The sequence below is a fragment of the Danio rerio genome, chromosome 10, assembly GCF_052040795.2.
Source record: "Danio rerio strain M-AB ecotype USA chromosome 10, GRCz13ab, whole genome shotgun sequence".
Lineage (NCBI taxonomy): Eukaryota > Metazoa > Chordata > Actinopteri > Cypriniformes > Danionidae > Danio > Danio rerio.
In genome coordinates, this window is record NC_141030.1 from 6290764 (window position 1) to 6308651 (window position 17888).

Consider the following 17888-nt stretch of genomic DNA (forward strand, 5'->3'; position numbering starts at 1 on the left):
ATTACTATTTTCCATAACATCTATGCCCTTCCATGACATTAGGTGATGTTAATTTAACAGATAGCACTATAGCTATTTATTAATTTGCAATCTGTCAACGTTGGGATGTAAAAAAAATGGGACAACACATAGCTTCAAATGATAGAATACATAGCAAACATTAGAAAATGTTGACAATAAAATAAAAGGTTTAACCTATTAAAATCAATGACCTATACAGAAATTAAATAAAGCTATAAAATCTACTTCACTTTTGATTGTATTTGCATATTGATTAAAGTTTCCATAGTTATTTAGCGAAGAGCAGCAAATGAATCTCTCATTGTGTTTTGTTTGATAACAGAGGTGTTAATGTAAGAATGCACAGATCTATAATGAAGCATTCGAGTACTTTAATAACTGTGTGTGCTCCTTTACGAAAATTAGTAGTGTTTAAAATAAAACACGCAGGACGGAGCAAACAAAAAAAATAAGCACTTTTCCGACGGTCCCTAACTGAGAGCTCCGCTCTGTGCTAGCTCTCCCGGCTAAACGCAGATTGCGAGGTCTCAAACTGAGCAGTTTCTCGTAATGTCGAGCGAAAAAAAAAGAAAAAGACCACTGTAAAACATAACCAGTTTTGTCTTTTTGTAGGAAACACACTTTAGATATTTTAGGGTAAGAGGTTTTTGAGTTATTGCCGTCAATCGTACTGGTTTTGATTCACCGCAATGTAAATATAGCTGCGGTCAGCTACGTGACGTTGCGCGACCCACCTTTGTTCACTGTGCGACCCACAGTTTGAAAACCCCTGGTGTAGAGAGTTATATTGATGATGGCCAACAAGTGCTTTACTACATCCTGTCAAAGACTAGGTTCTGTCACATCTGTGGTCTGTGAACAGCAATGACTTGACAAGAAGCAACGTGTAGTTTGACATTTATTGATGATGAAATAATGGCCCATTTACATTAAGCGATATAGTTCAGTAGAGTATTGTGCAGTATGCATTTATTTCAATTTACTTCCAAAGGCACCGAAATAGGAAATGGTACTGTACCACTTTTTTGTCACACTGTGGTACCAAAATGGAGCTTAACTGGCTGGTGAACTCTGTTTACAGCTGAAATGTAGCACTAATTATAATTAGCAATAATAATATTACCATGAGAGTATACAGCAATGAACCATGCTCAGGCTAAGCTTGTTTCTTCTTGTGACAAACAGCCACGTCCCATGAAGCAAGAACAGAATAAGAATCTGTCCTCCATTGTTGTTTATGAGGATGTTCACATGTCGTGTCTAAATAGAAAGAGCAAGGGCAACACTTCCTCTTTCGATTTTTGCATGCTTGAAATAATGAGCTTGAGCTTGTAAAGTACACAACATGTGTTTGACCGAGACTTCTTTCTTCTTTGAGCGACAGTGGTGTTGATCAAAACTTCTGGTATACACCACACCTACCAAAGGCTAAGTGGAAATGCAAGCCTGATTAGGAATGACGCATGTAGAGCTATACTCTACTGTCCTAAACCAGACCGCTCAGTCCAAACGAGACACAAGAATTTAGGAGACAACTTACACAATCTGACTCACTCATTGATTGCTGTAATAGACCAAATATTGTGCGCTCTGAACCCAGCAAAAATATAAATCTGTTTATGAAATGTGCTGTTTTGTCATGTTTAACACATTCATTTGCTTTTGCAGGTATCAGAAGCTGCTGCCTCTTCTAAGTTTTGCTCTGAAGTCCATTGATAACTCTCACTCCATGGTGGGAAAGCTTTCTCGTCGTGTCTTCCTGAGCGCTGCCCGTATGGTAGCTCGTGTGCCTCATGTCTTCGTTAAGCTACTGGACATGCTCAACGTCACCAGCTCCACCCACTATGCACGCATGCGCCGGCGTCTTCTGGCCATTGCGGAGGAGATGGACATCCTGGATGCGATTCATCTGGGACTAGATGACCTACAGAAAGAGCACACCTCACCCTCTTGTGCTTTCCTTGAACCCTCAGCCCCTCATAACTCCCCATGTACGACTGAAAGAAGCTCCCCCACCCATGGTCTACAGCAGCCCGCCGCTAAGGTGGCACTTTCAGGTCAAGCCAGTTCTACTCCTGTAGAGGACATAACCGAGAGACTCTCAAACATAGTCGCTAGCCCTGCTGAATTTCCAAAGCCCCCCATTCAGGCTCGAAACAGACCCGTTAGTCAGTGTCTGAACTCCCCCTCATCTGGTCAACCCCCAAGCCTTCCTTCTCTGTCCATGGCCAATGCCTCAGCCTTCCCTCCAGAAAACCCCAAAGCCCTGCCACAGAGTTTTATTCCCAGCAAGTTTGCCCAGTCCTCACTGGGTTCCCAACGCAAGTTGCCTCTTCAGAAAGGTGCCTGTAGTAGTAAAGAACCAGAGAAGCTTCCATCCCCTGTGTTTACTCAAGCTCGGCCACTGCCCCAGAGTCAGATCCACCGGCCCAGACCTTCTCGACCCACTCCCGCTGCCTCATCTGACGGAGCTAAAGCTTTAAGCCCTTTGACAAAGGGCAACATGAAACTGGACCTTCAGGAGGCCCGGTCCAGAGATGATGTGGCCTGCAGTGGGGGATCTGCTCTCATCCCCAGTGAGGACACTGCCTTCACGCCAGTGGAGGAGAAGTTCCACGGTCTGGATGCTTCAGCCGATCTCAGCTCCAGCATGGAGGACCTGCTGGAAGCCTCTATCCCTGCGGCAGACAGCACGGTCACCTTCCAGTCTGAAGTGGCAGTGCTGTCCCCCGAGCAGGCAAATGCAAACGATGACACGTACAGTGAAGACGTGACCCAGAACCAGAAGTGCAAGGAGAAGATGGAAGCTGAAGAAGAGGAGGCATTGGCTGTAGTCATGGCCATGTCTGAGTCGCAAGACGCCCTACCTGTAATCCCACAGTTACAGGTGGACAAAGGGGAGGACGTGATCATTATTCAGGTGGATGTAAGTACTCTAGACTGAAATCATAGTATATTCCCTGCAAAAAGTCTACCTTTAGGGGTACAATCATTTGTCATTGAGGCAGTTCCTCCTTACATGTTAGTATCTTATCTACCTTGAAAAGCTGCTAATTAGTAGCTTAAGCAGAAATAAGGTGTCCTTAAGGCCAGGGTTGTCCAAAATGACCTACAGAAAAAGCACTCTTCACTCTACTGTGCTGAACCCTCAGCCCCTCATAATTCCTCATGCATGACTGAAAGAAATTTCCCCCACCCATGGTCTACAGCCGCCCACCGGTGGCACATTCAGGTCAAGCTAGTTGTTCTGTAGAGGACATAGCTGAGAGACTTTAAAACATAGTCGCAAGCCCTGCACATTTTCAGGCCCGAAACAGACCCATGAGTCAGTGTTTGAACTCCCTCTCATCCAGTCAAGAAGAGGAGGTGTTAACTGTAGTCTGGCCATGTCTGAACTTATCGACCTTGAAAAGGTGCTAAGAGTAGGAATAAGGTGTCCTTAAGGTCAGGGGTGTCCACTGTCCTGCATAATTTTGCTTCAAGCCGTCTACCTTACTTAACCTGAATTATTAGGACTAAGGTTAACAGACAGGTGTGTTGAGGCAAGCTGGAGCTGAACTCTGCTGGACGGTGTTCCACCTGGCCCAAGTTTAGACACCATTGTCCTGTAAAGATTTGCTCCAACCTTAAACATACCTGAGCCAAAGTAATCAAGCTCTTCAAACTTCAAACCTTTGTTTGTTTGAGTTGGTAACTGCTAAACTCTGCTGAGATTTGGCCCTAAAGCAGGGGCAGGATTGGACATCCTTGTTTTAGAGGTAAATTAAATACAAAATGTGTCCCTTCAGAGTTCTTGCACAGCAGCAAGCTCTTGGGACGCCCTAAAGGTAGACTTTGACTGTTTTTTTCTAAATAATGTAGAGGTTTATAGTAATAATCTCTGTGATGTATGTAGGTTTTGAACAAATGACTGCCTCATGCAATTACTGTTTGTGTACAATTTTAAGATCAAAAAGTATGTTTGACCTCATTCCTTTTCCCCCCATTTTGCTTTTCGTGGTCAGACACCAGAGACTCTGCCTGGTCATACCAAAGCAAAGCAGCCATACAGGGAGGGAAACGAATGGCTAAAAGGTCAACAGATTGGCCTGGGTGCCTTTTCGTCATGTTACCAGGCTCAGGATGTGGGCACTGGGACTCTGATGGCTGTCAAACAGGTGAGAATATCTGTTACACACCACACTTTATAGAAGTTGTTATCTTAAATTTTAGATTTACTGCACTCTCATCCTCAGTTTTGAAGACCCAGCTTTATGTTACTGAGTAGTTACTAGAAACTTATCCACTAATCTACTATTTTCTTATACACGATTTTGCTCTTGTCATACAAATGGGATCTCTATTGCTAGTAATAAAACTTTAGCTCAGTTCCACTAGCCAGTAAGGTTTGGCACCCAATTATTTCCACTTTACTTTGTCAGAAGTTCTAAATGGTACCAAAATATCGATTTGCTGCACACTAGGTTTTTTTAAAGAGTAACAGTACCTACCACAATAGTATAATACATTAATGGTGGAGCTAAACTCCCTGCGGAACAACGTTCTTGCACGTTCAATAAGGGGAACGACAACATTTCTAAAAACACCTCTGAAACCCGACACCTCAATGCATTGATTGCACCATGGTCAACCTGAGCTCAAACAAAGCTCGTGGTAGTCTTTTGACAAACAGCCACATGCCAAGAAGCAAGAACAGGAGTTGCTGCATGTCCGTTAGCTGATTGGCTGAATGTAGAATGAACGAAGCCTGGACAACAGAAACAGCGCCTAGTGCTATCTTGATCTAGTTTAATCTGCACATCCTGGCTTAGTCCATTGCATGTTTGCTGATTTATAATGAGAATGTGCAGCTACAGTACGTCTAGAGTAAGTGCACGTTCACAGCATTCTTATACAGACTTTGGGATTGATCACATAATCAGTTGCCGGTTCATTCCACTGTGGCGACCCCTGATTAATAAAGGGACTTAGCCGGAAAGAAAATGAATGAATGAGTTCAGTATTGAGAATTATGTCTAATCATAACTTGAGTGTATCATTACACCCCTAATACCCCATTTCTATGTCTGGCCAAAAAAAGGGCCGAGCAGTAAGTAAATATTTTGTGCGATACTACCCAGCTTCAGATGTTTCTGATTTTAAAGATGGAGTCAGACTGCCGGGTGTTAGCCATCATGTTAGACATGGTGCTTGATTGTGACTTGATTCTTCAGGTGACGTACGTGAGGAACACTTCATCAGAGCAGGAGGAGGTGGTTGAGGCGCTACGAGAGGAGATTCGCATGATGGGTCTACTAAACCACCCACACATCATCCGCATGCTGGGGGCAACCTGTGAGAAGAACAACTACAACCTTTTCGTAGAGTGGATGGCAGGTTGGTTGTCCAATATTATTCCATGGTGGAAAGCCAGTTGTTTCTGTTTTAAGTTTGTTTTCTTTTATTGAGCAGAGATACAAAGGAATCAAAATACTGCATCTCTTCGCTCACATAAAGTGTTTACATTTGTGTTGGTGCAGTATAGATGCTTGTATAGTCAGCAGCCAGTGCAAATTAAAAATGTTTTTGTGTTTGTCAGATTGATTAGTGTAATTGTAATATATGGATAAATATACAGTTGAAGTCAAAATTATTAGCCCACCCTCCACCCACCCCCTCTTTTAATTTTTTTTTATGTATATATTTCCCAAATTACGTTTAGCAAAGCAAGGTAATTTTCACAGTATGTCTGATAATATTATTTCTTCTGGAGAAAGTCTTATTTGTTTTATTTCGGCTAGAATAAAAGCAGTTTTTAATTTTTTTAAACAACATTTTAAAGACAAAAATATTAGCCCCTTTAAGCTATATATTTTTTCGATAGTCTACAGAACAAATTATCATTAAACAATAACTTGCCTAATTACCCTAACCTGCCTAGTTTACCTAGTTAAGCTTTTAAATGTCACTTTAAGCTGACACTTAACGCTTAGTGTCTTAAAATATCTAGTCAAATATTATTTACTGTCATCATGTAAAAGATCAAAGCAGTTATAAATGAGTTATTAAAACTATTATGTTTAGAAATGTGTTGAAAAAACCTCTCCGAAATTGGGGGAAATAATAAACATGGGGCTAATAATTCTGACTTCAACTGTATATAAGTATTATATAAATATAATTGAATTAAATGGCCATTTTTTGTGGCAGTACAATGTACATTTAATATATGTAAAGAAAAATGTGATATACAGACGTTGTATGTAAACATTCTAATGTTCTGAGTATACATGCATTTTTTTAAAGTGCAAGGTAGATAGCAGGTTTACAGCAGTAGTGTTAAACACTGTATAATCTATAGAGTGCCAATAGTATAAAGTTTCTTACTGAAGGAAGTGTGGGGTCAGCTGTAGATGTTTGGAGTTCCAGAGTAGGGAGAGGGGGCGGAAGTGGAGTTAAGAATACCAAGAGCTTATTGGATGAAGTGAATCTGCTTAAAGCAATAGTTCACCCAAAAATTAAAAGTTACTCACCATTTACTCAAAATATGATCACTTTTTCTTCTTTTGAACATAAAGATATCCTGAACAGCCAATGACATCCATAGTAGGACTAAAAAAGGAAGTCAAGGGCCACAGCCATATCACCCTGCAGCCCAAGTCTGGTTACTTACTGAAGCTAAGCAGGGCTGAGCCTGGTTAGTACCTGGATGGGAGACCACTTGGGAAAACTAGGTTGCGTTTGGAACTGTTGTTAGTGAAACCAGCAGGGGCGGTCTTTGTGAGTCCTGGTGCCTCAGTAAAGTGAAGGGGACACTATAATATCTGTGAGTGCGGTCTTTCGGATGAGACATTAAACCGAGGCCCTGATTCTCTGTGGTCATGGCACTTTTCTTAAAAGAGTCGAAGTGTAACTCTGGTGTCCTGGCCAAATTCCCTCTATTGGCCCTTACCCATCATGGCCTCCTTGTCATCCCCATCCTTCGAATTGGCTTTATCACTGTGTCTCCACTACACCTATAGCTGGTATGGTTAGCGCACTGGTGCCATTGTCATGTGTCTGCCGTCGCATCCTCCAAGTGGATGCTGCACACTGGAGGTGGTGTGGCGAGCCCCCTGATCTTTTGTGCTCAACACAAAACAAGTTTGAAACAAGCGAAAGGTGACCTGGGGAAAAACCTGGGGAAAAACTGCAAAATTCCAGATTATATTGTTTCCTGTTGAAATTGCTAGTGATAATTCCCCAAACAACAGGACACTGCACCTCAGATGTAGTACTTGCATTGAGATCTGACAAGATATTACTGCATTAACAAGACTCCTCTGGTTTTCTCAGGTGGCTCTGTATCTCATCTCTTGAATAAGTATGGCGCATTTAAAGAAGGTGTGATCATCAACTACACGGAGCAGCTTCTGCGGGGTCTGGCCTACCTTCATGAGAACCAGATCATCCACCGCGACATCAAAGGTAAACTACTGAAGAAAGTCTACAGGAAACATCGCTAGCAAAGTGTGAATATTAAAATCTGTCGGAGAGCACCATTGGCATAAAGTGTTCATTTGGGATGCTGCTTTAGAGACTACTTCATTTTGGCAGTGAGGCAGGTTTTGGAGCAGAGCTTTAGCGTGTGTTGTGATATTCATGGTCTCTTTTGATGCTGTGCAGGTGCCAATCTACTGATTGACAGCACAGGCCAGAGGCTGAGGATAGCTGATTTTGGGGCTGCAGCACGTTTGGCTTCGAAAGGCACTGGAGCAGGGGAGTTCCAGGGTCAACTTCTGGGAACCATTGCCTTCATGGCTCCGGAGGTAAACATTTCAACCAGATGAAATCGCTGTGTAAAATATGCCAAGACGGAAGTGTTCTCTCTGAAGTGTTTACTCAGACACACAATACACTCACAATAGAGCCTTTTCACAAGATGACTCATTTCAACAGTCAGCTGAATCTTAAACTCTTGAAAGATTTTAATTTTAATATTTTGATTTTGTTTATAAACATGTACACAAAAATGTATGCTTATGAAAGGGGTATCTAATTAAACTGCTACGGGTGGGACAATAATTTTAATACAATTGTTCTCTGTATGGGATGGGCTGCAGTTATCGGTCTCACAATTAATTCCTTTTTTTTTTGTTATTTAAGCAAAGTGAAGTCCAAAAAAGTCTATTTGTGGTGCTCTTCCATAAAGTGGAGGAACTATGACGTCACCTTGTAGGCAAATTGGCTGCTAGCTTGAAACTGGTTCCCACGATAAAATCCCTATAGAATTTTCCCGTAGGGTTTTCGAAGATTGAAAATAATAAGCTCTTTGTTCAAACACTGTTCATTACACTTACATGTTTTGTCCAGCCGGATAACAGTCACTCAAAAATACAACTTTGAGCACTTTTAATGCAAACGTAGAACTGAAAAGCTAACATTAGGCTATAAACGGACTACAGTGCCTTCGGGGCGCTCGCCTGTGAGGTCAACACCACCCTGCTACAGACAACTTATCTAGCTTACTTTTATGCTGTGTTCACACCAGATGCGGAACAAGCGGATAAATTGTGATATTTGCGCGTAAATAGCCGCGTGAACATTTTAGGTTACTCGTTTCATACGTGCATCAAACCCTGCTTCATTCTCGTGTCAAATTCACTTCAGAACAGACGCGGATTCGCGTGATGGGCAGGGCTTCTGTCTGCCCGAAGACTCTAGCTTCATAGCTAAGTGGCTAACATGGATTTTATGAAGAAAATAACAGTGTTTATGTGCTTTATGAAGACTGAAAAACAGCATCGATATAGCGGTATGGGTTGCGTATAGGTAGGATGGGCTCTTTGGTGTTTATTGCCACCCTTCATAGGGATCATAGTGGGATAGAATTGTAAAATACGGGAGAATCCGGGGAAAAACGAGAGGATTGACGTGTATGGTTTCCACTGTCAACAGTTGTGAATTGGTACCACATTGTGAAAAGTACTATACCATTTTTTGGCACCCTTACATAAGGGTGCCTAGCACAATAGCATGGTACCTAAAGGGTGGAGCTAGGCTCACTGCTGAATGCTATTAGTTTACAGAGAATCATCGCTTTATGGCATGTTCTACAAGGAGAATGACAACACAGGAAGTAGAAAACACGACAATGAAATAACACATCGGCCCGTAGCAATGATACATGGTTTACCCGGGAGGTGAGACCCTCCATGAGTATCATGCTGAGAAATAAAAAGAAGCAAGAACTGCCTCTGCATTATGTCCTCCATTGTTGTTTACTCTTTTCTTCGTCGAGCAAGAATGTCATTACAACTTTCTGTAATACTCCATGCCTACCATGTAAAATGCAACCTGGTCAGGGTGACCTGTACAGAAATGTACGGTACTGAACTCTGTGGAAATGAGCCAAAATGTTCAAGTTTGGAATAAAACAGTGTGCACATTAGGTCGATGTGAAATATTGTAGAGATGCAGGAGCTAGCCTGCTCAGACTCTGCTTAAACTTTGTAGGTTTGGTTTGAAAATAAGAGAGATGGAAAGAAAGAGAGACCTTCCCAGACAAAAAGAAAGCCTGCTCATTTTGAAGAGGTTTCAGTAATGAATACCCTGGCGGGGGAGGCAGGGCCAGCTGAACTGCTTCCTAATTAAACAAAGTTTAGGCACACAATAACAACAAGGAATTAAGGGGTCGGTCAATTGTGACTTCCTCAAAAGAACTGCAATTTACTTTCATTTCAAGTTACTCAGAGATCTAAATGCACTTTGTCCTGCTTTCCTGACTTGCCATGTCCCTTTGAGCACCGCACAGAGAGGTCACCAGACTTGACCACAGTTTAGTGGAAAGACATTGTGAGATTTAAATGTCCAGAGCTTAGAGAGGGAAGGGAGGTTGTGCACCTACGCGCCCCCATTCATTACACAAGTATAAATAATAAACCTGGAATCAAACAACATTTGGCGTGGTTCATATGAGCACTTGTATAGCTGGCCAGTGTCCTTTTGTTTTCTTCTCTATTAGACTGAGATCTGGTAACTGTGAAGGACATTTTTATAATATTTTGATAATCTACTTAAACACGATACTGAGTTCATTATAGACACATTTTGGACAAACTTTAGACACATTAAGACTTTACGTTTCTGGAATACTCCGATCAGTCTTGCATCAACCACCACTCCACATTTAAAGTCACGGTCACCCTTTATTTTGATGGTCCGTTTGTTGAATTTAAGTTACATTGCGTCTACATGCCAACTAATTCTCATTAGATTATAAGTAGAGTGTTAGGTTGGGGTTAGGTTTAGTGTTAGTATACATTGACATGCACTAGCAAAGTTTCTCATAGTCAGTTAAATGTCTGTTGAAGGAGCAGTATCAACAGATATTAAGCAGACAGTCTACTAATACTCAAGTGGACCATCAAAATGTTACCAAAGTCACTTTAATCACAGTTCTTTCCCATTCTGATCTTCAGTTTAAACTCTTGATCTTGTCTACATGCCTAAATCCATTGAGTTGCTGATATGCGATTGACTAATTAGATATTTGCATTATTAAACCCTGGGTTATCGACATTTTAAACACCACTTTTAATCCCGGGTAAAGATGTGTTTCAAAGTGTTTTTCAAAGTTTCAAAGTGTTTCAAAAATGTTTCAAAGTGGTTTTAGCATCGCTAAGGTTATTTGCGCACATATTTGTGGTGTTAAACCTTTATTTTGATGCTCAGTTTGTTCAGTGTGAAACAGAATTGTGTTTGCTTGGTGCTGGACGCTTAGCCAATCAGAATATGAGCAGCATGGCTCATGTCACACGAGTAACAGGAAACTTGTCTTTTGTAAAGAGCAGACGGTGAGCAATAGACCCTTTTCACAATAACGTCACTTCACTTCCCCCTATCGGCAAAGCAGTGTATTTTTAGTTCCGTTTTACCTTTGAATGAATGGGAGACTTCTCTGCAAATTTAATAATAAAAATATTAACATTGCACTGCTTTAAGACTATTATTGGTATTGGGCATGTGTCCAAATGTTTATCTTTCAATACTAAACTGTTTTCTGGGTTTGAAAATGATTTTGTTTAGGTTATTAAGAATAGGCATAAGCTATTGTTTATCAAGGATAGCATATGTTTGCAACCTTTACATTTATTAAGTTTATTTTCTCAATAATGGATTTATTTTTTACTTTAATGCTGCTCTGAATATAAATGTATATTATCTGTTATATGTAAATGTTCCAGCATGAGTACGATTCTTTATTAAATCTTATATAACTACCCGCCGGTTATTAAACAGTCCACGCTTCCAAATACTGATGTCCACCATGCGTTTCATTTATTGAACACAGTGAAAACTAAAAGATAAACAAATAAACAAAGCACATGTTTCACACAAACACAAATATAAATTTACATTATAAATTATTATAAACAAATAATATATAAACAATGTTTAGTTTACCGTGTTGGCCTGATAACCAGCTGTAGAATAAGCAAGAGCATTAAACAGGTGCTTGCATTGAGATCTCACTATCCTGAGTGACCATACAAACTCTCGCAGGTTAAATCAATCAATGAGAATCATGTGACTTCCCACTCAGGGCAACCGGAAACAAAGATATTAGTAATAAACGTATACCAATACACCTTCAAATAATGAAATTCAAAACAATAAACAAAATTATTAGCTGACCAATCAGTGTCAGCTACATCTTATATTACCTGGTAAGTGTCTATAAATGCAACCAGTTTCATCATTTATTATTTACTGATCTATTAATGTTTTGTTCAGTTTCTTCATTTGAATTTATTAATTATGTCCTACTGCCATATTTTGGGTGGATTTAATTTGATATCTGTACTACCTTTTAATGAGTAATGTTGCAAATAAATTCAGAATCTGAAAGTACTGATTTAAGCTGTTTTCTTGGTGTTATTTTTGCAATTGTAAATTTTTATAATGATTTCGTTTGATTATTAAGAGTCACATACAACATTGTAATTCTGTTAAATTTAATATGAATATTAAATAGACATAAATGTTTTGTGTTAATGAATAAAATAACTAGATAGAAAAAAAATGAAAGAACTGAGAGTTTGAATAATATGAATGTGTTTGTGAATCAGCTGTCCACTGTAAACAACCACAGTAAAACACTCACAGTTTTATTTATTACTTACTCTTCAGTACATTAAAGAAAATATTAAAAATAAATCAGACATTAAATAAATGTTCAGCACCCCTGTTAACAGCTGAAATCTTTATTTGACAAATACTGACAAGTCCATACCAACTTCATCTGCAGTAAAGACAGCAACACATTGCAATAGACTCTGTTTAAAGTCCCATTTTCTTGGTTCAAGGAGAAACTGGATAATCTGTAAGTTTTTTTTTTTTTTTTAAATGTCAGATGTCTCACCTTGCATGCAGACAGCATAAAACAGTCGTAGTCCGTCTAACAGTTTCTGTAGTAAATATACAGCTGACTGGGTGAGTTTTCTATAGGTATTTTTGTTTAGGCGGACGTAACGATACACTGCGTGGAGTGAAAACGGACACCGCGTGACGTCTTGTGAAAAGGGTCTATTACTTTGGTGCTCACGTTTCACTTCGGCAGCTTTCCGCATTACTCTGCTTCATACTACCATGACATTTAGCTCATCCATGAACATGACCTTTGCAGGAGTCCCATATGATGTAATGAAGACTACAATCCCCATGATTCCACACTCAAATTAAGGCGGCATCATACTATGCCTGTGTTTGTTGTGAATACGCTCCCTCTAGTGGTGAAACGTACATACTGTGCTTTTAAAAAGTTGTCTGGGACTCATTTGAAACAAGATGCTGAGGAAATAATGCACCACTGACAAAATTCAGTACATCTTGATGGTGTTTATTTTGTACATTTATAAAGCAGAGGAATGAGATTGGTTTGGACTGCGGAATCGCCATGGTTTTGGTTTTAATCGTGGTTTTTCTCTTTTTTAGGTTTTCGCAAGAACCACATCAGTGACTTCTAGATCTGATGACTCAATCTCTCTCTCAAATTAATGTGTTAAGATCAAAAGATGTACACATTTAGACTTTTCGTCAATGTTTTTTTTTTCTTCTTCTGCTCAACATGAAAGAGGATGTTTTGAGTAATGCGGGTTGCCAGATTGTTTCTGCTCCATTCTGACATGCACAGAACTTGAGGCTGAGTAAATGATGACAGATAGGAGTTTGTGATCGTTGTGCGTTTGTTCGTGCAGGTGCTGAGAGGACAGCAGTACGGCCGGAGCTGTGATGTCTGGAGTGTTGGCTGTGCCATCATTGAGATGTCCTGTGCTAAACCTCCCTGGAACGCTGAAAAACACTCCAACCACCTGGCGCTCATTTTCAAGGTGATGGCAGAGCTGTGTGTGTGTGTGTGGATGTGTGTGTGTGTGCGCGCACATATTAGGACTGCTTTATTATATATTTGGGCAAAAAAAGAAAGCAGTGCTGATAAGTTTGCAGATTTCACCAATTTAACAATAGAACGCAATGGGGTATATTTCAAATATACATAGCAGGTTTTTAATAAAACATTCAAGTCTCCCAGTCATTGACCTTTAATAAAATTGTATGATTACAGTCCCCTAGTGTAAAAACCAGCGTAAGATAAAAAACGGGGCATTTATACCTGCCAGCACAGGTCAAATTTACCCACTATATAATGACTGTATTTTGACGGTATAATTTTTGCACCATCTCTGTTTTGACATTGCACATAACTAGGCAACGTCTTTCTCTCACTGCATAAGCCGTAATAAGTCTCAATCACAATCACAATGAATAAAAGAAGGCGATTCATGCGTGCCGTCGTGCCGAAGAAGTATTGCAAGCCATAAATGACATAAGTGATGGAGAGTCTGATGATGGGGAGATAGAGGTAGCTCAGCTGATGACTCGTCTGACAGCCATCCAGAGTCTAATCTTCAGGACAGAACTACAGTTACAGAGGGTGAGCATCAATAAACTTTGGACATAAATGTATTTTTTGTCATTAGTCATCTCCCACAGTTATTATTATTATTGCAGAGAGGCAGAGGCTATTTAAACTAAGTAGTAGAAGAAGAAAAAAAGGAAACCATAGATAAGATGTGTAGGGTAAACATCTGTCCACTTTTTTATTGGTTTGTTGTTTTTTTTCATTCATGACGGAAATAGTCGAGCGCACACGGCATCCAAAGTGGCACTACGCATGGACAGAATGACGTGCATGGTGAAGGCACTATGCAAACAGAATAAAACTTTTGTAAAGTGTCGGAATGCTGTCTGTGGGAAATGCACAGTCAATGTGCATCATGCAGTGATGAATGTTTGTCCAAATTGCGGGCAATGTGTAGTGCGTGTGGCTAATGTGACGTCATCGCGAAAGTTCGCATTGTGGATCAGGCTAAATCTAAAAATAACATCAGTATTTTTAGTAAGTGTATTTTTTTTTGCTATTATTCTTGCCATGATAACAAAAATATTTTTAGAGCAACCCATGTTCTGTTGTGAATAGGTTCTGACTTCAATAGGTAAAACTGTTTGAGATATGAACAAAAGCAGGTGATGCATCAAAGTTTGATTTTAAAAAACCTTGAATGTTTATAAAAATCCTTAAAATAATTTATAAAAATAATTCATTTAAAAATATTGAATGATATTAATGATTTAGTTCCGGAAACGTTCTACTTTTCTGTATGTCAAATACGGTCAGTTTCTTTTGACCGCACCCTGTCGTTTTAAAGCAGGGGTGGCCAACCATGTTCCTGGAGAACCACCTTCCTGCAGATTTCAGTTGCTACCCGTATCAAACACGTCATATGTCATTTTGCATATTACTGACGTCATCACGTTCTACCGCTTCTGTTTGTTTAACAGCCAATGATTAATAAAGGGGTATTTATAATTGCACTAAACTTTATATATGCATGTTTAACTAAATTCATTGCTGTTTGAATACAGAATGTCATTATAGATGTGTAGTGAATGTGCAGTAATCTCTCATATGTAATAAACTCAGACAAGTTCACAAACTGTCACTAAAATATCCCGCGGCCCCGCGTGATTAGGGGGCCCCGCGTCGTCGCGATTTTCAATAAACTCTTGGGATTAACTGTGGTCGGAACCAAAGTTCACAGGTCTGTGTTCTCTGAACACCTCTCAAGCGGTGGACTACTTCATTCTGATTGCTTGTCGCCAATGTTGCCCACTTAGTGACTTTGTCACTAGATTTAGCGACTTTTCAGACCCCCCTTGCGACAAATCTAGCGACTTTTTTGTGTGTTATTGGAGTTTTTTAGACTGTCATTTATCCCCCCTTCATCAGGGGGACCGTCAGCAATCCCTGCAGGGGGGCCTCCGCATTTTGCGCTACGCCACTGGTTACTGTTGTTACGCCTGTCAAGCTTTCATGCCTGGCACGTCTATTACACATTTTATGCGCCGGTGTCAAGCATTGTCAGAGATAAAATTGGGAATTTGGATTGGCTCTTTTGTCTTGGTCTAAATCTCTCTCTCTTTCTCCTCATCCAGATCGCCAGCGCCACCACAGCGCCCTCCATCCCACCACACTTGTCTCCAGGCCTGCGGGACGTGACTCTGCGCTGTCTGGAGCTCCAGCCCACCGACCGGCCGCCCTCCAGAGAGCTCCTGAAACACCCCGTCTTCAGACACAGCTGGTAGAGCGCGAGCCGCAGCCGCCGAGACCACAAACTACTGAACACCGCTCCCACTGCTGTCATCCCACTAGCGCTAATGCTAAAGCTAGTGCTAGTTTTTAGCCACTGTCTGTCTTGTCTCTCGCCCAAGAAACACAATCACTGAAGAGGCTCTCGATGCTGGATCCTCAGTACACCATGCGGAAAACACGTTAAGTGTGTGTTAAAGTGCCATTCTGCTAATTATAATGCTAATGGAGAGTCTGCTCAGTCCCCCTCGCATTTAGCAATTAGCTTTTAGTCTGCATGCAAGTGCTTTGTTTTACACCGTGTTTTGGCGAATCTACGCTAGTTGAGCTAGCACACTGGTGAATGTGAACGCATACGATAGTTCATTTGGAGAACGGAGATGGTGTGTGTGTAATTTTACTTGTTTTTTTTTTTAGGCTGGTTGGGAATCTTTTTCAAAGCTAAACCCAATTTTTAGACTGTGACGTTTGTAAATCTCGTTTTTAAGATGTTCGGAAGTCTCACTGGAAAATCATTCGACGATTTCGGTTTCTCTGTTCTGTTGTTTCACTCAGCCATGTTTTGTTTTGGTGCTGTTCTGTTCACGAAAATCCCAATGATTATTTTTTGTTTTTGTTAAACGATTAAGCTTCCTAAAGGAATATTCAGCGAAATATTTGGGCTTAAGCGTACGTTTGGGTGGAGGGGATCATATTTAGCTAGTGACTTTTTAGCAAACACTGTTTATCTTTTTGTTTTTTTTCCCAAAAACGTTTAACATGCATGTTCGGAAGACATGTCAGGTGAAATGAACTGTAGCTCTTCAATTGCTGTTTAGTTTTTAAAGAATATTTGGACTCCCAAATATATTACGAGTTTTAAACGTGACAATTTGAGAACTATTTTTAAAGGTAAAGTTATTTAATGCGAATCCTACTGCGGAGAACAGGCTGACGGAGCTTGAAGAGTTCAGATGTAAATATGAATTTTTGGTAGCTAAATGTGTTTTACTTGACTCCTGCGCTTTTTTTTTTGTTTTGTTTGTTTGTTTTTTAAGCCACACTTCTTATCATAAACATATTTTTGTTCCGGCGTTGGGTGTTTTTTTTTTTTCTTTTCTTATTTGTTTTCCTATGCCTTTATAAAAGCTTTAAAGTTATGCACTCTGTCTTTTTTATATACTGGAAAGGTGTCTGTTTCAGTCAGCTTCATAAAATCTAATCAGTATTACTTGAGTTTTTCACTTCTTTTTTTTTTTGTCAGTTCTCATCATCTCAAGTGGCTTTGTTGCTCACCGTGTTGTTCTTCTCTTGTCGGGCTTTTTGATCTGGGCTGAACTGACCTGTATGAAATGATGCTGTTTTCTCGTCACTTGGTGGTACTTCTTTTCTTTTTTTTTTTTGTTATGTGAAGATTGTCTATTGCTGTTTTATTCCAGTCTTTTTCTACCTCAGGTGTCCTCTAGAGTTTTCTTCTACCAAAGTTCACTTTCTCGATATATATAAATGATTATATATATAAAAATATATATTCTTTTATTATAATTTTATATCTCTTGATTCTTTTTTTTTTTTCCTCAAAGATCTCCAGGGCTTAAGGGCTAACTTATATTAGCACCTTTTTATTGTGCAAATAAATCTCTGGGTTCAGCAAAAGAAAATTGAAATTGGCTCAAGCTGTATCTTTTAATCTCGTGTAGCTTTTGTCAAACATGTTTTAATTATTAGGTTTTTACCCCATTCGAAGCATTTTATAATGAGAAATCTACCTATTTTGGTCTTTATAGCAAATAAAACCTATAGAAAAATCTGCTTATTTGTGTTTTTGGTCTCCTTTTGTTGCACGTTTGGACTTCTTGAGTTCGTTTTGGTGATTGTGTTTTAAGTCTGAATACACTGTAAAAAAAAAAATCAAGATTCCACACAGTTCATCCAATTAACGGTTAGGTGGATTGAACATAAAACAATTAAGTTGTCCCAAACAAATTGTGGTGTCTAAGCTCATTTTTTGAGCGAGTATGGTTAGAGATTTATGGCACATTCGTCTACAGTAGCATTATCTCTAGCGTGTGCTGAGGTACAGCTGAAGATGAGCTCATTTTAAACATTGGGGGAAAGGTGCAAGATTTTACTGGGTTAATTAGGTTAGTTACACTCAAAATATCTTAACATATTCTCAAAATATTTTTGCTGCTTGTTCAATCTACTGATATAAAATATG

The 17888-nt window shown here is 39.8% G+C and overlaps 1 protein-coding gene across 3 annotated transcripts in view; it reads left to right on the plus strand.

Annotated features, from left to right (window-relative positions):
* map3k1 (mitogen-activated protein kinase kinase kinase 1, E3 ubiquitin protein ligase) overlaps positions 1–16898 on the plus strand; it is a 98072-nt gene extending 81174 nt beyond the window's left edge. For all 3 annotated transcript variants that reach the window (XM_087270053.1, XM_087270054.1, XM_087270055.1), the window contains 7 exons: positions 1690–2947; positions 4026–4178; positions 5235–5397; positions 7336–7467; positions 7666–7808; positions 13239–13370; positions 15535–16898. In XM_087270053.1, coding sequence (XP_087126179.1) covers positions 1690–2947; positions 4026–4178; positions 5235–5397; positions 7336–7467; positions 7666–7808; positions 13239–13370; positions 15535–15684 — 2131 coding nt within the window. In that variant the 3' untranslated portion in view covers positions 15685–16898. The remainder of the gene's footprint in view (positions 1–1689; positions 2948–4025; positions 4179–5234; positions 5398–7335; positions 7468–7665; positions 7809–13238; positions 13371–15534) is intronic.
* The last annotated feature ends 990 nt before the right edge of the window (positions 16899–17888 follow it).